Source organism: Caenorhabditis briggsae (assembly GCF_000004555.2).
Source record: "Caenorhabditis briggsae complete genome, chrIII, whole genome shotgun sequence".
NCBI classification, from domain to species: Eukaryota; Metazoa; Nematoda; class Chromadorea; order Rhabditida; family Rhabditidae; genus Caenorhabditis; species Caenorhabditis briggsae.
In genome coordinates, this window is record NC_013490.2 from 8,320,880 (window position 1) to 8,335,860 (window position 14,981).

The following is a 14,981-nucleotide window of genomic DNA, read 5'->3' on the forward strand; positions in this document are numbered from 1 at the left end:
TCACTCGTTTTGAATGTCTTCTTCCTGTTGATTCATGTCGATTTACGGCGGGTCTCGAAGCGGAGGCCTCTGAAATACAATGGCAGCTTTGGACAGCGTTTTTCCAGGAAATTACTCCTGGAAATCAACTTTGAACGCGCCATTAGTTAATAACAAAAAAAAACAACAAAGGTACTATGAAAAATGTCAACAATGAATTATGTTTCAGATCTTTCTAATAACAAGGATATAGTTGCCTTGCTCCTTCTCGATGCTGACTAGCTCGCAGCCATCAACACTGTCAACCAACTGTTCTGCTTCTCCTTCCCTGAACACATGATAATACCGTAGAAAAGTTTCCCCTTTCTGATCCATTGTCCAAGGAACCAACACATCTTGTTGTTGAAAATCTTTTCCATCATGAATTTTCAGTCGATCTGTATTTTTGATTTCCTCATTAACCTCATCCTTATTACTGCGCATCTTTGCATACTCCGATTGGCTTTGATCCATAGACCAGACAGTCACGCATATCATACCGCCCGGTTTCACAACTCTCAGCAATTCCTCGATCATTCGTTTCCGTCTCTCGAACGTTGCTATGTGATGGAGAACTGCAATCGAGATAGCGGCGTCAGCTGATGTGTCGCGAAACGGCAGAGAGAGCGCATCGCATCGTGCAATGTAACAATCCTTCTTCAATGCGATTTCGCACAAACCCAGACACATATCACATCCGATTTTGAAAAGTCCATCTTTAGGAATAAGATACTTTCCGTTTCCACATCCAACATCATACATCAGATTTCCACGAGGAATCTCGTCTATGAATTTTTTGACAGCTTTCCAACCCGAATGTCTGGTCTCATCGAAGTGAGATGCAATGTTCTCATAAACATTTGAAACATAAGAATTCTCTAATTTCATAGCAAGATCTTCGCTCGATGGCACACTCATTTCTCCTGAAAAATTTTAGGAATTCTGGTTGAACTGAAAAATGTCAACTACCTTTTCGATCCCAATCACAAAACTCCTTCCATTGGCACTCACATGGTTTTCGACGAATTTTACGAAGTGTCAGGGAGACACGAGTTTTCCGAGGAACTACTCGGTTCGTTCTCGGATCCACATCATATTTTCGATTAACGATTCCATGCTTCCAACGGTATCTGGATTCTCCTTCAATCAGACACAACGATCTTGCTTTAAGAAGAACGGGAGCGATTCGAGCCGAATTTGCACCATCTTTGAACTCCATTACCACATCAGAAAGAAGACTGAAATTATCAGAATTCGAATATCGAATCATATGTCTGAAAACCTAATTGAGATGATAGGATCATCGAATGCAGAATGTGTGTCATAATGAGATGGAATACCATGTCCCGGTTCATAAACGTTTGCAGTAATTTGATCTGATCTCTCTGTAATGTATTTGTCCGAAATGAGCCTGTCAATGAGAGCTTCAATGACAGGCGGAATTGGTTCAGCTTCTTTCCACTCTGAGGCAGAGTTCGTATTGTAGTCGAAGACGTGACCAAAATGAACAACAGCTCGGTGCTTGAGTGATTGAACTTAAAAATAATATTTCGCTCAAAAATTTTGGAAGAAGAGATTACTACCTTTTGGGTGATTTGTGAGCAACTTTACTAAATCGTTTTCGAGGTTTTCAGATACATAGTCTTCCACGAGTTTCAAATTTGCAGGACGAAACATCTCGCATTTCTTGGCTTCAGGCACTATAATTTCCACATTTTGATGACTAGTCTTTGACATTAAACATACAGTTACAAACGAATGAAATAATGAACGGCTGATGAGAAACTTTGAGTTGGGGAGGAATGAGTCCGTGAAGTTCCTTTCGAACAATCTGAGCAGCTTCAATGGATGAGCATTGAACGAACGAGTAGGATCTCTTGTTCGGATATACGATGAACTCGGCTTTCTCATCAAGGGGAATGAAGATTTCTTCCAGTTCTTCTAATGTGACACTGCAGAGGATGCTGCTGTTGCTTACCAATAGAAACTGAAAACTTATATAATATTTACTTCGAATCGCAAAAAAAAGACTCACCTTGGTTGGTTCGGAGGAAACCTCTACATCTGGATCATGCCTTTTCAGTTGTTCGATACTTTTATGAACCTTTTTGGCCAGTTTACCACCTTCGAATCTCGTTCCAATCGCTTTCGCTTTGTCTTCGTTGAAATCTGAAATTTAAAGCTGATCCAAACATTCAAAATACGGTAGGAGGCTTACACATCTATTCAGTTCAGCACCACGCGTTTCGGAGAACTGTGAAAGATTTAAAATAGATTTAAGTCGGCTGGAAAGTTGAAAGATCAGGTATCTGAATAGATATGGATATAACAAGATCAACTTCACTTATAGAATAATGAGAGATAACATTTATGAAAAGACAACTTGGAAACAAAAAGTACTGAACAACAAAGGAAATAACAAGAAACCGACGAAAAACTACGATGCTTCTGCTCGGACCACAATATGAGGTCTCCGCTTTTCTCTTTTGGGCCTGTTTGCTTCATTATTGTTAGTCCATGGACCGAGTGAATCGTTGGAGTAATAGTCCATAGGCCAATGATCTTGGGGAACCGAAATCTGTAGTATTATTTATGATGAGAATCAGCTTTTTCCATCAGAAACTCACATTGTCCAAAGCTACAGCCAGTTCAAATGGATAGAGTAAAGGTTTAGGAAACTGCGTTCCCCAGTCGATGGATAACCGAGGACAAGCTACTTGAACCCAGCAATCGATTTCGGGAAACATTGCAAGTTTTTCGGGGAAAATTTCCGAAAGTAAGACCCTCAAGAACTTCTTCCCTTTTCTAGTCAACTGTGCTTCTAACTCTTCCACTACTTTCAGATTGCCTTGACGTCCAAGTGTTCCTTGAATCAGTCCAAATGTCTGGCAATTTTTAGCAATTTCAACAGCACCCAGTCGATTTTTTCGCATCAAATCATGATCATAATATTCTCGAGATAGCTTTCGAGAATATGGATCATATTGAAAAGCTTCAATCGCTGGATTATGAATCATAATAGATTCTAAATGAAATCTTCCATCGCCTAGATAAACGATCGCGTCGTATTTGGATGCATCTAATCGGGGTGATGTGCAACCAAGAACTTCTCCAGGAGATAACGGTTTGCACTGTGGAATATCGATTTGGATAGAACTATCATCTGTATTGAAAGTGGTTCGCAGAGTTTGGAGAGACGGAATGAACTGCACAGTGCTCACAACAGCCAACCGTTTTCCCTAGAAAATCAAAGTTTTAAACGATACAGTTCAGAAGATCCTCACTTGGAAATTATCTCGAACACAATCAATCAAATGAGACAAATTGATATTGATATTCACAAACACGTAGAGCATTCCGATTCCTTCAGTATTTTGGATCGGCACCAAACAACTGTGCCCGTAATGAACTAAAAGATCACATCCCATAGATTTGGCAGTGTAGTCATCAACACAGCAGGCGCCATAGGTGACGTCTCCCATGATAACTGTATCACATCCAGTATACTTCTCAAGAAGATCGGCAATCACACATGCATACATAATGAGACCCTCCGGGAACTGAAGAGCCACATATTTACTATTCGTGGATCGAATTTTCCATATAGTTTTAGGAACTTCGAAAGTGTAGTTAGCAGGAAGCTGAAATTGGAACCCAAAATTTTCTTTATGTCGCGTTCAAAGTTGATTTCAGGAGTAATTTCCTGGAAAAAAGCTGTCCAAAGCTGCGATTGTTTTCCAGATTTACAGCAACAGTAAACTACTGTATCCCTCGTTTTGAATGTTTTCTTCCTGTTGATTCATGTCGATTTACGGCGGGTCTCGAAGCGGAGGCCTCTGGAAAACAATGACAGCTTTGGACAGCGTTTTTCCAGGAAATTACTCCTGGAAATCAACTTTGAACGCGCCATTAACTCAAAGATCAGATTCTTACGATTTTCAAATCTTCCTTGAGATTGGGATCGTTTGCGATTTCTTCAACGAGTGTTGAAATTTGTGTCGCTCGAGTCACCATTCTGGAAGCAATTAGTTCTGTATTTGCGATCATTGTTTTTAAAGTACGATCGGAACAAAATACGTTATGATCCAAAAAAATCCAGTACAAATGTCTATGAAATTTATTTGAATATTTATAAGACAGTTAAGAAAATTAGCAAATTTAATCAAAAACAGGGTCACCGTGTCTCTAAAAAGGGAATCAGAATCAGGTGGGGGAGATCAAAGTTTGACAATCCTTGGAGAACAACTCTTACACACGGTGCCCACACAGACAAGAAATGGGAATACATATTACGAATGTTATTTAATTTTTTAGGAATCCGAACGCCAAATGCGGATAGTATTATCTGGTTCGAGTGCTCCGGACGCGATCATATTTTGCATTGGATGACAATCGGAAGCTATCACAGCTTCTGAAAAAGGTTACTGTAAAATCGAAGCACTGTCAAGAACTCACGTGTATGTCCCTCGAGAGATTGTACAACCTCCTTTGTCTGAAGATTCCAGACGTATATTTTACAATCTTCTGAGCCGCTGATGATCCATTTTCCACCAGTTACCGAAAAGTTTGCAAAAATGCAGTACTTGTTGTTTTCATGACCTTGGTACTGCTTCAGAGTTTTTCCTTTTCCGAAATCCCACAATTTTAGAGTGTTATCAAGATTTGACGACAGGATGTACTTTCCGTTTGGAGAGAACTTCACGAATGCAACTGGTGGGTTCTCATCATCCACCAGTGTTTTTACACATTGACCGTTGGCAGTATCCCAGATTCGAACCAAACCATCATACGAACCAGACGTAATGAGACTTCCATCGCGATTGAAAGAAACCGCAGAGACGGGATCAGAATGAGCTGGGAGTGTTTTAACACACATTCCGGTTCGGACATCCCATATTCTGACAGACTCGTCAAACGATCCAGAGACCACGAGAGATGACTGCGGGTTGAAGTTACAGCAAAATACATAATTGGTGTGTCCTTTCAGTGTTTTCGCCATTTTTACTGTGGGTACTTCGTAAATCTTCAGCGTTTTGTCATCGGATGCGGTGACAATCGATTTACTGTCAGCACTCCAGGCAAAATCGTTTACTCCGAGCTTGTGACCAGTCAGCTGAAAAATAAAATTCTGCAGCTGATTTTCTTAGATACACTTACCGTTCTTTCACAACTCAAGTCAGACATGTTCCATATTTTTACGGTTTTATCGGCACTGCTTGTTCCGAGAAACTTTCCACATGGCGAAAACTTCACAGCTGAAATCGATTTGGTGTGCCCTTCAATTGTCGATATCAGTTTGTATCCAGCTCCAGGAATCGTGCTTTCTTGGCTTGTAGTGGGAGCAGTGGCTTCCGGCACTGCGGTGATTGGTGGATTGGCGGGAGAAACTGATGATAGTGCAGCCTATAAATTTGACTAATATAATTCTTCCTTAATAAATAAAATTTGTTTTCTAGTAACTCACTGGTGCAGGAGCTTCGGCTTCAGAATTGTTCACGCCTTGGGCTTCCTCCACGGCAGGAGCTGCTGGAGGTTCAGTGTTCGGTTGATTTTGAGCAGGATCCATCTGGAAAATTCATATTTTAATTAAATCAAACACTTTCACTTGGAATAAAAGTTAATAACTTCACAAGGAACATTTGAGATCTGTTTGAATGAAAGAATAGTCGTCAATTTCGGTGCAAAGTAAGCGAATCGACGCAAACACCAAACCCAACAAAAGACGAGCAAATCATCTCTAGAGACCAAAGAGACCAATCGGCGGGCCTCAACGCCTCGTTTTGAGTTGAATTTATTATGCACATTCATAATTATGCCGACTTGTACGGTCATCAAGAAATAACTTTTGCTATTGAAAAAGTTAATAAAATAGGTTACTTGGAATGTTTATTGAATAATCGAGAATACTATTTCTTGTAGTATAAAACTACAGTAAAGGAAAAAGCAATATACAAATTTATTTTTGTAGTCCGATAAATTATTCATCTTCATCGTCTTCCATTTCTCGGAATTGAGCAGGCGGGACAGCCCACATTCCATGTCTGAGACGAAGACGATGCCCTCCAAATCCAAATCTGTTCTCTTCTTCTACGGCAACTGGTGCTTCATCTTCGCGACACTTCTCTGTATCAGCAGCTAGCTGCTTCAGCATAGGAGTCTCCGGCATGATTATCTGGATTTGGATATTTGCAACTTTCGGACCATAATGTCCTGCCCAGAAAAGGCCATCTTTTCCTTCATTTAGGACTGTCAAATGGCGCATTCCTGATGGATAACCATCCAGTTCCAGAACCCAATCTTCCCATTCACTTCCAGACCACTGTTCCCATTCTTTGTTAACAGACTTGAATCGCTTTTGGTCAACGTTCTCGTTAGTCTGACGCATTCCGATTTCTTGAATCCACTGAGTTTCATTATAGTTCAACTGGACAGCGAATGACAGTCTTGCGGAGCAATCATTGCGATGGCTCACTTTTTGACTGATGCGGATTTTAGGTCGGACATAGTCCATCACCCAGGGATCGATTCCGTGGCTGACAAAATCAATGAAGACAAGAATAGCACCGGATGTGTAGGAGAAGGCAAAGCATTTCGAAATATCAGGATGACCTTCAACGGTCTCCATGCGGATGCTGTAAAATATCACATATGGTTGAAATTAGGATAGTTTCTCACCCATCAGCAGGTCCTCTTATCAAAAAATCATCTGAACGGAGCACTCCGCGGATAGTCTGATCTCTTGCATTTTCGAAATGAGATTCGAACTTGGGAGTGATTGTTGAATAACCATGCCCAGTGAAAACCTGAAACTCGATTTATGAGACATCCATCTGCAGAGTGGAAACCAACCATTCGCTTCATATCAAAATTGAGATTCGTTACTTGGATTTGACCATCACCGTTACCATCAAACTTTTTCTGAGTCACTGCACGTCTCCAATTCAATGGTGGCAGAACGTCAGTCGTTCCATTAAGACGAGCATGTTCCACCCAAAATGAGTCATTTGATATGAGTTTCTGGAAGCGGCGACACGCCTGAAAATATACTTTTTTAAATGCTCAAAATTCGAATACATGTATTGTTTTAGCCAGTAATTACTGGAGTTGTCTTGATTCGGATTCTATTAAAAATATTAATACTTACTAAAATACAGTTAACCAAAGACTTTTTGTCAAGATGATGGAAAACATGAACGAAGCCCTCGTTGGAGACGTTTTCAGCATCACTGGAAAGAAAAAACCAAGTGATTAAAAAAAAACAAATCTCAACTTACATCCACATTTCAGTTTTGTTTGGCTGCAAGCTCTGGAAAATGTTAGAAATCGCTCTTAACATTGTGTTGGGGTGAAAAGATATTCGTTTTTAAATACCCTTCGAGGGGATAGAATGAGTCATAGAACGAGGAAATTGGAGACGCAGACGGCGAATGTGTTACGAAACATTCCTACTTTTATCATGTGGTTTTCGTTTTTTCTCGATTGTGTTCAAAAACTTATTAGGAATAAGAATTGTGATATTTGGTAGTTTTTTTTATACCTGCTTCGACATGGGAGTCTCTGGCATGATAATCTGGATTTGAATATTAGCAATTTTCGGGCCATAATGTCCTGCTCAGAAACAACAATCATATCCTTCATTTAAAACTGCTAAATGACGCATTCCTGATGGATAATTATCCAATTCCAGAACCCAGCCTTCCCATTTACTTTCAGTCCACTGCTCCCATTTTTTATTAATCGACTTGAATCGCTTTTCATCAACGTTCTCGTCAGTCGCATTCCCACTTCTCGAATCCAATTTTTATTATGGTTCAATTGGACAGCAAATGACAGTCTTGCGGAGCAATCATGGCGATGATTCACTTTTTGACTGATACGGATTTTAGGTCGGACATAATTCATCACCCAGGGTTTGATTCCGTGGCCAACAAGATCAATGAAGATGAGAATAGAACTGGGGGAGTAAGAGAAGGCAAAGCATTTCGAAACATCCGGATGAGGTTCAAATCCACCACCTCCATTTTATTCCATACAAATGCTGTAAAATATAATTCACTTTTGATATTAGGATAGTAGGTCACCCATCAGCAGGACCTCTTATCGAAAAGTCATCTGAACGGAGAACTCCGTGGATAGTCTGATCTCTTGCAGTTTCGAAATGAGATTCGAACTTGGGAGTGATTGTTGAATAACCATGCCCAGTGAAAACCTGAAACTGAATTTATGTAAAATCCGTTTGCAAAGTGCAAACGACCGTTCGTCGAAATTGAAATTCTTATCCTAATATACACTGATGTACTTTAGAACTTTCTAGTTCAAATAGTCAGATTGACAAGGCTTATTGGTCAGTGGTCGTGATAATCGGCTTGAGATGACCTGAATTTCATTTTATTTATATTTTTGGGTTTTTCATCAATGGGAATTTGTCAAGACGCGCTTCTTAAGACGCATGTTCTATGAGAAGACATAACCCAATTTTTTTTCATCGAAATAGAGGACAAGGTCATTCCATTCAACCGTATTTTACTCCTGTCACAGGAGTCTTGTGTCAAAAAAGCCAATACAAGAAAATCAAATTTTATTGAAATTGTCCCGTGCGGTAAAGTATTGGCAAATTAATTGAGATTAGTGATTGTGTTATTCACATAGAGTTTGAAGTTCTTTTCAAAACGATCTATCATCGTTTCGTTCAGAAGAAGGAATGGCATCGAAATCGAGAGGTGTAACATTGTGTAGAGATTCGTCCTCTTGTGCTTCTCTGGCATATTCGAAATCGGGCATGGGGTTATCGATAGACATCGGAGCACTTGATATGGCGTTGGTTTTAGTTGCGATACTTGTCAAAGGGAGATTGTAGTCAGGACCATCAAAAGCAACGTGCGAGCTGTATGCGTTTCTTTTTTTTCTTTCCATTTGGCCCTCACTGAGCGACAATAGTGCCTGAAACCACATTCTTTTTGCTGAAAATAATTCTGTCTAGTGTACCAGCTTGATCGTGATGAAAACGTAAATCAGAACAACAACAAGAATGTTGAGGTAAACTGCAAACCAGATCCTGGTGCTTTCGTCCTTCTTCAGATTCGTCATCAAGCCGTCCTGCGACTTGCGCGACGTGGCCTAAAAGCAAGTGTGTCAATATAAGTCCTCCCCCAACTAATGTTATATACTTACTGTGTCCTTTCCGAAAAGATTCGACGCAGAATCAAACATTCCTCTTGTTTTCTCAGCTGCCGAATTTACCCAGTCCGGGACTTCCATACGCTGACCGAACAATTCGATACTATTCGTCTGTATTAATATAAAAAATCTATTTAGAATTTTGATTCCTTTATCATACTTTCGACCTCAATTCTGCTGCTCTTGGCGCATTGGCAAACGTCGTGTCGCCGTTTCCGGTAGTATTCTTCATATAGAAGCCAATTGCAGAAGTGATGAGTGAGGCGAACAGCAAAATCCGCATTGCAGAGTCTGAAATACCAGATACAAGCAAACTATACTGGAATTAATGTAGAAAAGAAAATGTGAAACAATTTTAAAACGAAATTCCGTTTAAGACCTCACTATTGGTTTTCCTCGAGGAGTCCACGACAGCTTTCAGCTTTCGCGCCAAACCATGATATTCAAATATTTTTTTTGTATTCGATTTTTTATGAGTTTTGCAACCGCCTAGACTCAGAAGCATCTACTTTGCTGAAGAATAACTTCAGAAACTGTGTTATAGTGTCTGCGCATTTTGCTAAATTAACGCAATTTCGTAAATTCTCTGTTCTGAACCTTCTTCAATAATATGTACTGTAGAGATGTTTCGATTTTTTGATCTCGAATTGTTTTTGAAAATTTTTGACCCAAAAGTTCCCGCGAATTTCATAGTTCCCACGTCTCCAAGTCATTCATCGCGTGTGTTTATCGCGTGAGTTCTCATAAATTATAGTTTTCCCGTCTTACGTACACGTGTTCTAACCGTTCACGCATGCGTATGCTGACGTGTCAAAACTGCACACCGCCATCGTCTTGTAGTTGCGGTCCACATCATCTCCCCCCAGCGGCCGCCGCCTCTTTCTTTTCCTCTCTTTTCCTACACACAGTTTGCTTCTTCTCCCCTTTTTTTTTTGTCTCGCAGTTGCTTGAGAGAGCGTTTTTGTGACCATTGACTTTCTTTCCGAACGACACTCTGACCTAGTGTCAATAGACGATACTTCCTCTTTATTGACCGTGCCAAGCAACGGATAACTCTGTTGAAAAATCTTTATCAATGCTGTGTTTTTTTCTTCTTTTTAGACTCTTTGTACCTGGTTTCTTTCCAGGTAATTATGTCACCATCTACATCCTTCATTTTACTTCTCGCCGTTTCCATCGCGGCAGTGAGTGCTGATAGCGAGAACGTCCTTGTTCTCACAGAGGTAACTATCAAAATCGCAAAGTTTTCGTAAATCTACTTTTGTAGAGCAACTTCGAAGAAACTATCAATGGAAACGAGTTTGTGTTGGTCAAGTTCTATGCTCCATGGTGTGGACACTGCAAATCTCTCGCTCCAAAGTACGATGAAGCCGCCGATATTCTGAAAGAGGAAGGATCGGATATCAAACTTGCTAAAGTCGACGCCACTGAGAACCAGGCTCTTGCATCGAAGTTTGAGGTCCGCGGATATCCAACGATTCTTTATTTCAAGAGTGGAAAGCCAACGAAGTACACCGGTGGACGAGCAACTGCTCAAATTGTCGATTGGGTCAAGAAGAAGAGTGGACCAACTGTCACTACCGTTGAAACTGCTGAGCAACTCAATGAGTTGAAGAGCAAGAACAGAGTCGTTGTTCTAGGATATTTCAAGGTACACTTGATCAGTTGCATAGGTTTATTATTATTTGACATTTAGGATGCTAAGTCTGAAGCTGCAACGATTTTCAATGAGGTCGCTGATTCAGTTGACGATATCTTCTTCGCTGTTGCCGGATCCGCTGATGTTGCTGCTTCCGCTACTCTTGAGGCTGACGGAGTTTCACTGATTCGCACCGATGGTGACGACAGCGAGACCAACACCATCGTAGAATCTGAAATTACCAACTCGGTCACCCTCAAGCAATGGATTCATGCTTACAAGCTCTCTCCAGTCACTGAGTTCACCCATGATTCTGCTCAAGAAATTGTTGGAGGAGACCTTAAGAAGTTCCACTTTTTGATCATCAGAAAGTCTGACTCTTCCTTCGATGAAACTATCGCCAAGTTCACTGAGGTTGCCAAACTGTTCCGCGCCAAGGTTATCTTTGTTCTCCTTGATGTCGACGTTGAAGAGAATGGAAGAATCCTCGAATTCCTCGGAGTTGATGCCAAGAAGACCCCAGCCAACAGAATCGTCAGTTTGGCCGATCAAGTCGAGAAATTCAAGCCACAAGACGGAGAAGACTATGAGGCTTTCACTAACAGCTATCTTGATGGAAAATCTACCCAAGACTTGAAAGCCCAAGATCTTCCAGAAGACTGGGACTCACAGCCAGTGAAGGTTTTGGTTGCATCCAACTTCAACGAAATCGCTCTTGATGAATCAAAGACTGTCTTTGTGAAGTTCTATGCTCCATGGTGCGGACACTGCAAGCAACTCGTTCCAGTTTGGGATGAGCTGGCTGAGAAATATGAGTCCAATCCAAACGTCGTCATTGCTAAACTCGATGCCACTCTTAATGAGGTATTTATATCTTTGCTATACCATATTAACATTTTTGTTTTTCAGCTCGCTGATATCAAGGTCAACTCCTTCCCAACACTGAAACTCTGGCCTGCTGGATCTTCTACCCCAGTGGACTATGACGGAGATAGAAACCTCGAAAAGTTCGAAGAGTTCGTCAACAAGTATGCTGGTTCAGAATCTGTATCTCAGGAGCACGAAGAGCTTTAAATATTAAACTTCTATCTGTTATTTATTGTTTCAGAAACGGTGTTTTATTGTGATTACTCGTTTTTTTCCCACCCAAAGTAATAAAGTATTCTAAAATTATTATCAACTCGTCTTTTTTTGTTGACTCTTCTGTGTTACCCATATTTCTTAATAACATCTTAAGCTCCCTAATTCTCGAAAATCAGGACAAGCGATGAGTTCCCTGGAAAAAAGAGTTTTTCTGGACATGGCGCTTGACGAAAAGCCTATTGGACGTATCGAAATCAAGCTGTTCACTTCCGAAGGTTGAATATCTCAAATAAACAGCTTTTAAAAATGGGTTTTTACAGCACCAAAAACATGCGAAAATTTTCGAGCGCTGTGTACTGGAGAAGTAGGAATGGCTCCGAACAATAAAGCTCGTCTGCATTACAAGGGAAATGAGATTCATCGAGTAGTCAAAAAGTTCATGATTCAGGTTTTCGAAATGTCTTATCACAGCAGTAATATATTTTTTGTAGGGAGGAGACATCACCGACGGAGATGGAAGAGGAGGATTTTCAATCTACGGTCGGTACTTTGATGATGAAAAGTTCGTGCTGAAACATTCAAAACCTTACTTACTGTCTATGGCTAACAAAGGACCGAATTCCAATTCTTCCCAATTTTTCATCACGACAGCACCCGCACCACACTGTAATGGAAAACATGTCGTTTTCGGGGAGGTATGGATCCTTTAGAAAGAATCATATTCACTGTTTTGTAGGTTATTAAAGGTCGGGAAGTTGTGGATGTGCTCGACAATCTCGAGGTGGACGGAAAATCGAAACCCATCGCGAAGGTTCGAATTTTTAATAGCGGTGAATTGGTGAAGAAGAAGAAGCCATCTAAAACTAAAGAAGAACTAGCTGCACTGGAGGAGAGAAAAAGACAGGAAGCGAAGAAAGATATTCCTGACATTCCCAAGTCGTGGTTGTATCGTGACAATGAAGAAAGAGAGTCCGATTTTTCATCAAAAACGGAAAGTTCAAGAGTGAGATCTAGGAGCAAATCTCCTTCGAATAATTATGAAACTCGTCGCGGTCATATGGTAGGTATTCAAATGAAGCTTGGGAATTAGTATAATCAATTAGGCGAATTCTCGCGGAGACCGTAATCGTCGGACTCAACGCGCAGATCGCAAAGACGATTTCGGGATTGCGGTTCGTGGTCGCGGTGGAGTCCAGTTTCGACGCGTAAGATATGTAACTCCAGAACACTGGAGAAGAAATGCACCTTCTGTGAGTTAAAAATGAGAACCAGAGAACTATTACCATATTTCAGAAATGGCAACAAGGAAGCTACACCCACCCAGTTGATCTTCAACCATAAATATAATTGTTTCTTCTTATTGTTCGGATTACTGTAGTTTTGTTTTGTTTGTTACTTTTCAACAGTCGGTATAATACAGAATCTCAATTTCTATTATTAGTATTAATATAATTTCAATCCAAAAATGTTGAGTTTTAATTTTTCGAGTTTCTTTTGTTTTTAATCGGGAACGTCTCCAGTATCCCTTTTTCAGCATCGTGGTAAGCAAACGTTTTATAGTGTTTAAGCCTATGCCACAAATAGATAAGCCTATGCCACAAATATAGCTAAGCCTATGCCATAACTAGCTAAGCCTATGCCATAAATAGCTAAGCGTATGCCACAAATAGCTAAGCCTATGCCACAAATAGCTAAGCCTATGCCGCAAATAGCTAAGCCTATGCCACAAATAGCTATGCCACAAAAAGCTAAGCCTATGCCACAAAAAGCTAAGCCTATGCCATAAATAGCTAAGCCTATGCCACAAAAAGCTAAGCCTATGCCATAAATAGCTAAGCCTATGCCACAAATAGCTAAGCCTATGCCGGCAAATAGCTAAGCCTATGCCACAAATAGCTAAGCCTATGCCACAAATAGCTATGCCACAAAAAGCTAAGCCTATGCCACAAAAAGCTAAGCCTATGCCACAAAAAGCTAAGCCTATGCCACAAATAGCTAAGCCTATGCCACAAAAAGCTAAGCCTATGCCACAAAAAGCTAAGCCTATGCCACAAATAGCTAAGCCTATGCCACAAATAGCTAAGCCTATGCCACAAATAGCTAAGCCCATGCCACAAATAGCTAAGCCTATGCCACAAATAGCTAAGCCTATGCCACAAATAGCTAAGCCTATGCCACAAATAGCTATGCCACAAAAAGCTAAGCCTATGCCATAAATAGCTAAGCGTATGCCACAAAAAGCTAAGCCTATGCCATAAATAGCTAAGCGTATGCCACGAATAGCTAAGCCTATGCCACAAATAGCTAAGCCCATGCCACAAATAGCTAAGCCTATGCCACAAATAGCTAAGCCTATGCCACAAAAAGCTAAGCCTATGCCACAAAAAGCTAAGCCTATGCCACAAATAGCTAAGCCTATGCCACAAATAGCTAAGCCTATGCCACAAATAGCTAAGCCTATGCCACAAAAAGCTAAGCCTATGCCATAAATAGCTAAGCCTATGCCACAAAAAGCTAAGCCTATGCCACAAATAGCTAAGCCTATGACACAAATAGCTAAGCCTATGCCACAAATAGCTAAGCCTATGCCACAAATAGCTAAGCCTATGCCACAAAAAGCTAAGCCCATGCCACAAATAGCTAAGCCTATGCCACAAATAGCTAAGCCTATGCCACAAATAGCTAAGCCTATGCCACAAATAGCTAAGCCTATGCCACAAATAGCTATGCCACAAAAAGCTAAGCCTATGCCACAAAAAGCTAAGCCTATGCCACAAATAGCTAAGCCTATGCCACAAAAAGCTAAGCCTATGCCACAAAAAGCTAAGCCTATGCCACAAAAAGCTAAGCCTATGCCACAAATAGCTAAGCCTATGCCACAAAAAGCTAAGCCTATGCCACAAAAAGCTAAGCCTATGCCACAAATAGCTATGCCACAAAAAGCTAAGCCTATGCCACAAAAAGCTAAGCCTATGCCACAAAAAGCTAAGCCTATGCCACAAATAGCTAAGCCTATGCCACAAAAAGCTAAGCCTATGCCACAAAAAGCTAAGCCCATGCCACA

At 40.7% G+C, this 14,981-nt stretch overlaps 9 protein-coding genes across 9 annotated transcripts; 4 read left to right on the top strand and 5 right to left on the bottom strand.

The window, feature by feature from the left end:
• Positions 1-204: 204 nt before the first annotated feature.
• Cbr-alkb-8 lies at positions 205-2,240 on the bottom strand (the record flags this gene model as incomplete). Its single annotated transcript, XM_045244117.1, has 7 exons — positions 205-941; positions 988-1,256; positions 1,301-1,553; positions 1,602-1,718; positions 1,765-2,005; positions 2,054-2,187; positions 2,237-2,240. 7 exons carry the CDS (start codon positions 2,238-2,240, stop codon positions 205-207), a joined length of 1,755 nt encoding a protein of 584 aa, XP_045098887.1.
• A 215-nt stretch (positions 2,241-2,455) lies between these two features.
• Positions 2,456-4,032, bottom strand: Cbr-dph-1 (the record flags this gene model as incomplete). Its single annotated transcript, XM_002641939.1, has 4 exons — positions 2,456-2,596; positions 2,646-3,257; positions 3,303-3,659; positions 3,952-4,032. The coding sequence occupies 4 exons, from the start codon at positions 4,030-4,032 to the stop codon at positions 2,456-2,458; spliced, it is 1,191 nt and encodes a 396-aa protein (XP_002641985.1).
• A 296-nt stretch (positions 4,033-4,328) lies between these two features.
• Cbr-wdr-5 lies at positions 4,329-5,584 on the bottom strand (the record flags this gene model as incomplete). The annotated part of the gene is made up of 4 exons (XM_002641938.1): positions 4,329-4,429; positions 4,474-5,131; positions 5,176-5,421; positions 5,483-5,584. The coding sequence occupies 4 exons, from the start codon at positions 5,582-5,584 to the stop codon at positions 4,329-4,331; spliced, it is 1,107 nt and encodes a 368-aa protein (XP_002641984.1).
• Positions 5,585-5,995: 411 nt separating this feature from the next.
• On the bottom strand, positions 5,996-7,354 carry CBG09205 (the record flags this gene model as incomplete). The annotated part of the gene is made up of 5 exons (XM_045244118.1): positions 5,996-6,650; positions 6,694-6,821; positions 6,868-7,053; positions 7,163-7,244; positions 7,293-7,354. The coding sequence occupies 5 exons, from the start codon at positions 7,352-7,354 to the stop codon at positions 5,996-5,998; spliced, it is 1,113 nt and encodes a 370-aa protein (XP_045093959.1).
• Positions 7,355-8,682: 1,328 nt separating this feature from the next.
• CBG09204 lies at positions 8,683-9,478 on the bottom strand (the record flags this gene model as incomplete). Its single annotated transcript, XM_002641936.1, has 4 exons — positions 8,683-8,958; positions 9,004-9,135; positions 9,190-9,306; positions 9,356-9,478. The coding sequence occupies 4 exons, from the start codon at positions 9,476-9,478 to the stop codon at positions 8,683-8,685; spliced, it is 648 nt and encodes a 215-aa protein (XP_002641982.1).
• Positions 9,479-10,328: 850 nt separating this feature from the next.
• On the top strand, positions 10,329-11,908 carry Cbr-pdi-1 (the record flags this gene model as incomplete). The annotated part of the gene is made up of 4 exons (XM_002641935.1): positions 10,329-10,418; positions 10,463-10,846; positions 10,892-11,698; positions 11,744-11,908. 4 exons carry the CDS (start codon positions 10,329-10,331, stop codon positions 11,906-11,908), a joined length of 1,446 nt encoding a protein of 481 aa, XP_002641981.1.
• A 193-nt stretch (positions 11,909-12,101) lies between these two features.
• Cbr-cyn-9 lies at positions 12,102-13,258 on the top strand (the record flags this gene model as incomplete). The annotated part of the gene is made up of 6 exons (XM_002641934.2): positions 12,102-12,192; positions 12,238-12,365; positions 12,409-12,612; positions 12,654-12,977; positions 13,021-13,167; positions 13,211-13,258. The coding sequence occupies 6 exons, from the start codon at positions 12,102-12,104 to the stop codon at positions 13,256-13,258; spliced, it is 942 nt and encodes a 313-aa protein (XP_002641980.2).
• Positions 13,259-13,800: 542 nt separating this feature from the next.
• Positions 13,801-14,133, top strand: CBG09201 (the record flags this gene model as incomplete). Its single annotated transcript, XM_002641933.1, has 1 exon — positions 13,801-14,133. The coding sequence occupies one exon, from the start codon at positions 13,801-13,803 to the stop codon at positions 14,131-14,133; it is 333 nt and encodes a 110-aa protein (XP_002641979.1).
• A 285-nt stretch (positions 14,134-14,418) lies between these two features.
• On the top strand, positions 14,419-14,979 carry CBG09200 (the record flags this gene model as incomplete). The annotated part of the gene is made up of 1 exon (XM_002641932.1): positions 14,419-14,979. A coding segment is annotated over one exon (561 nt), but the record flags the coding sequence as incomplete, so codon positions are not given.
• Positions 14,980-14,981: the final 2 nt, after the last annotated feature.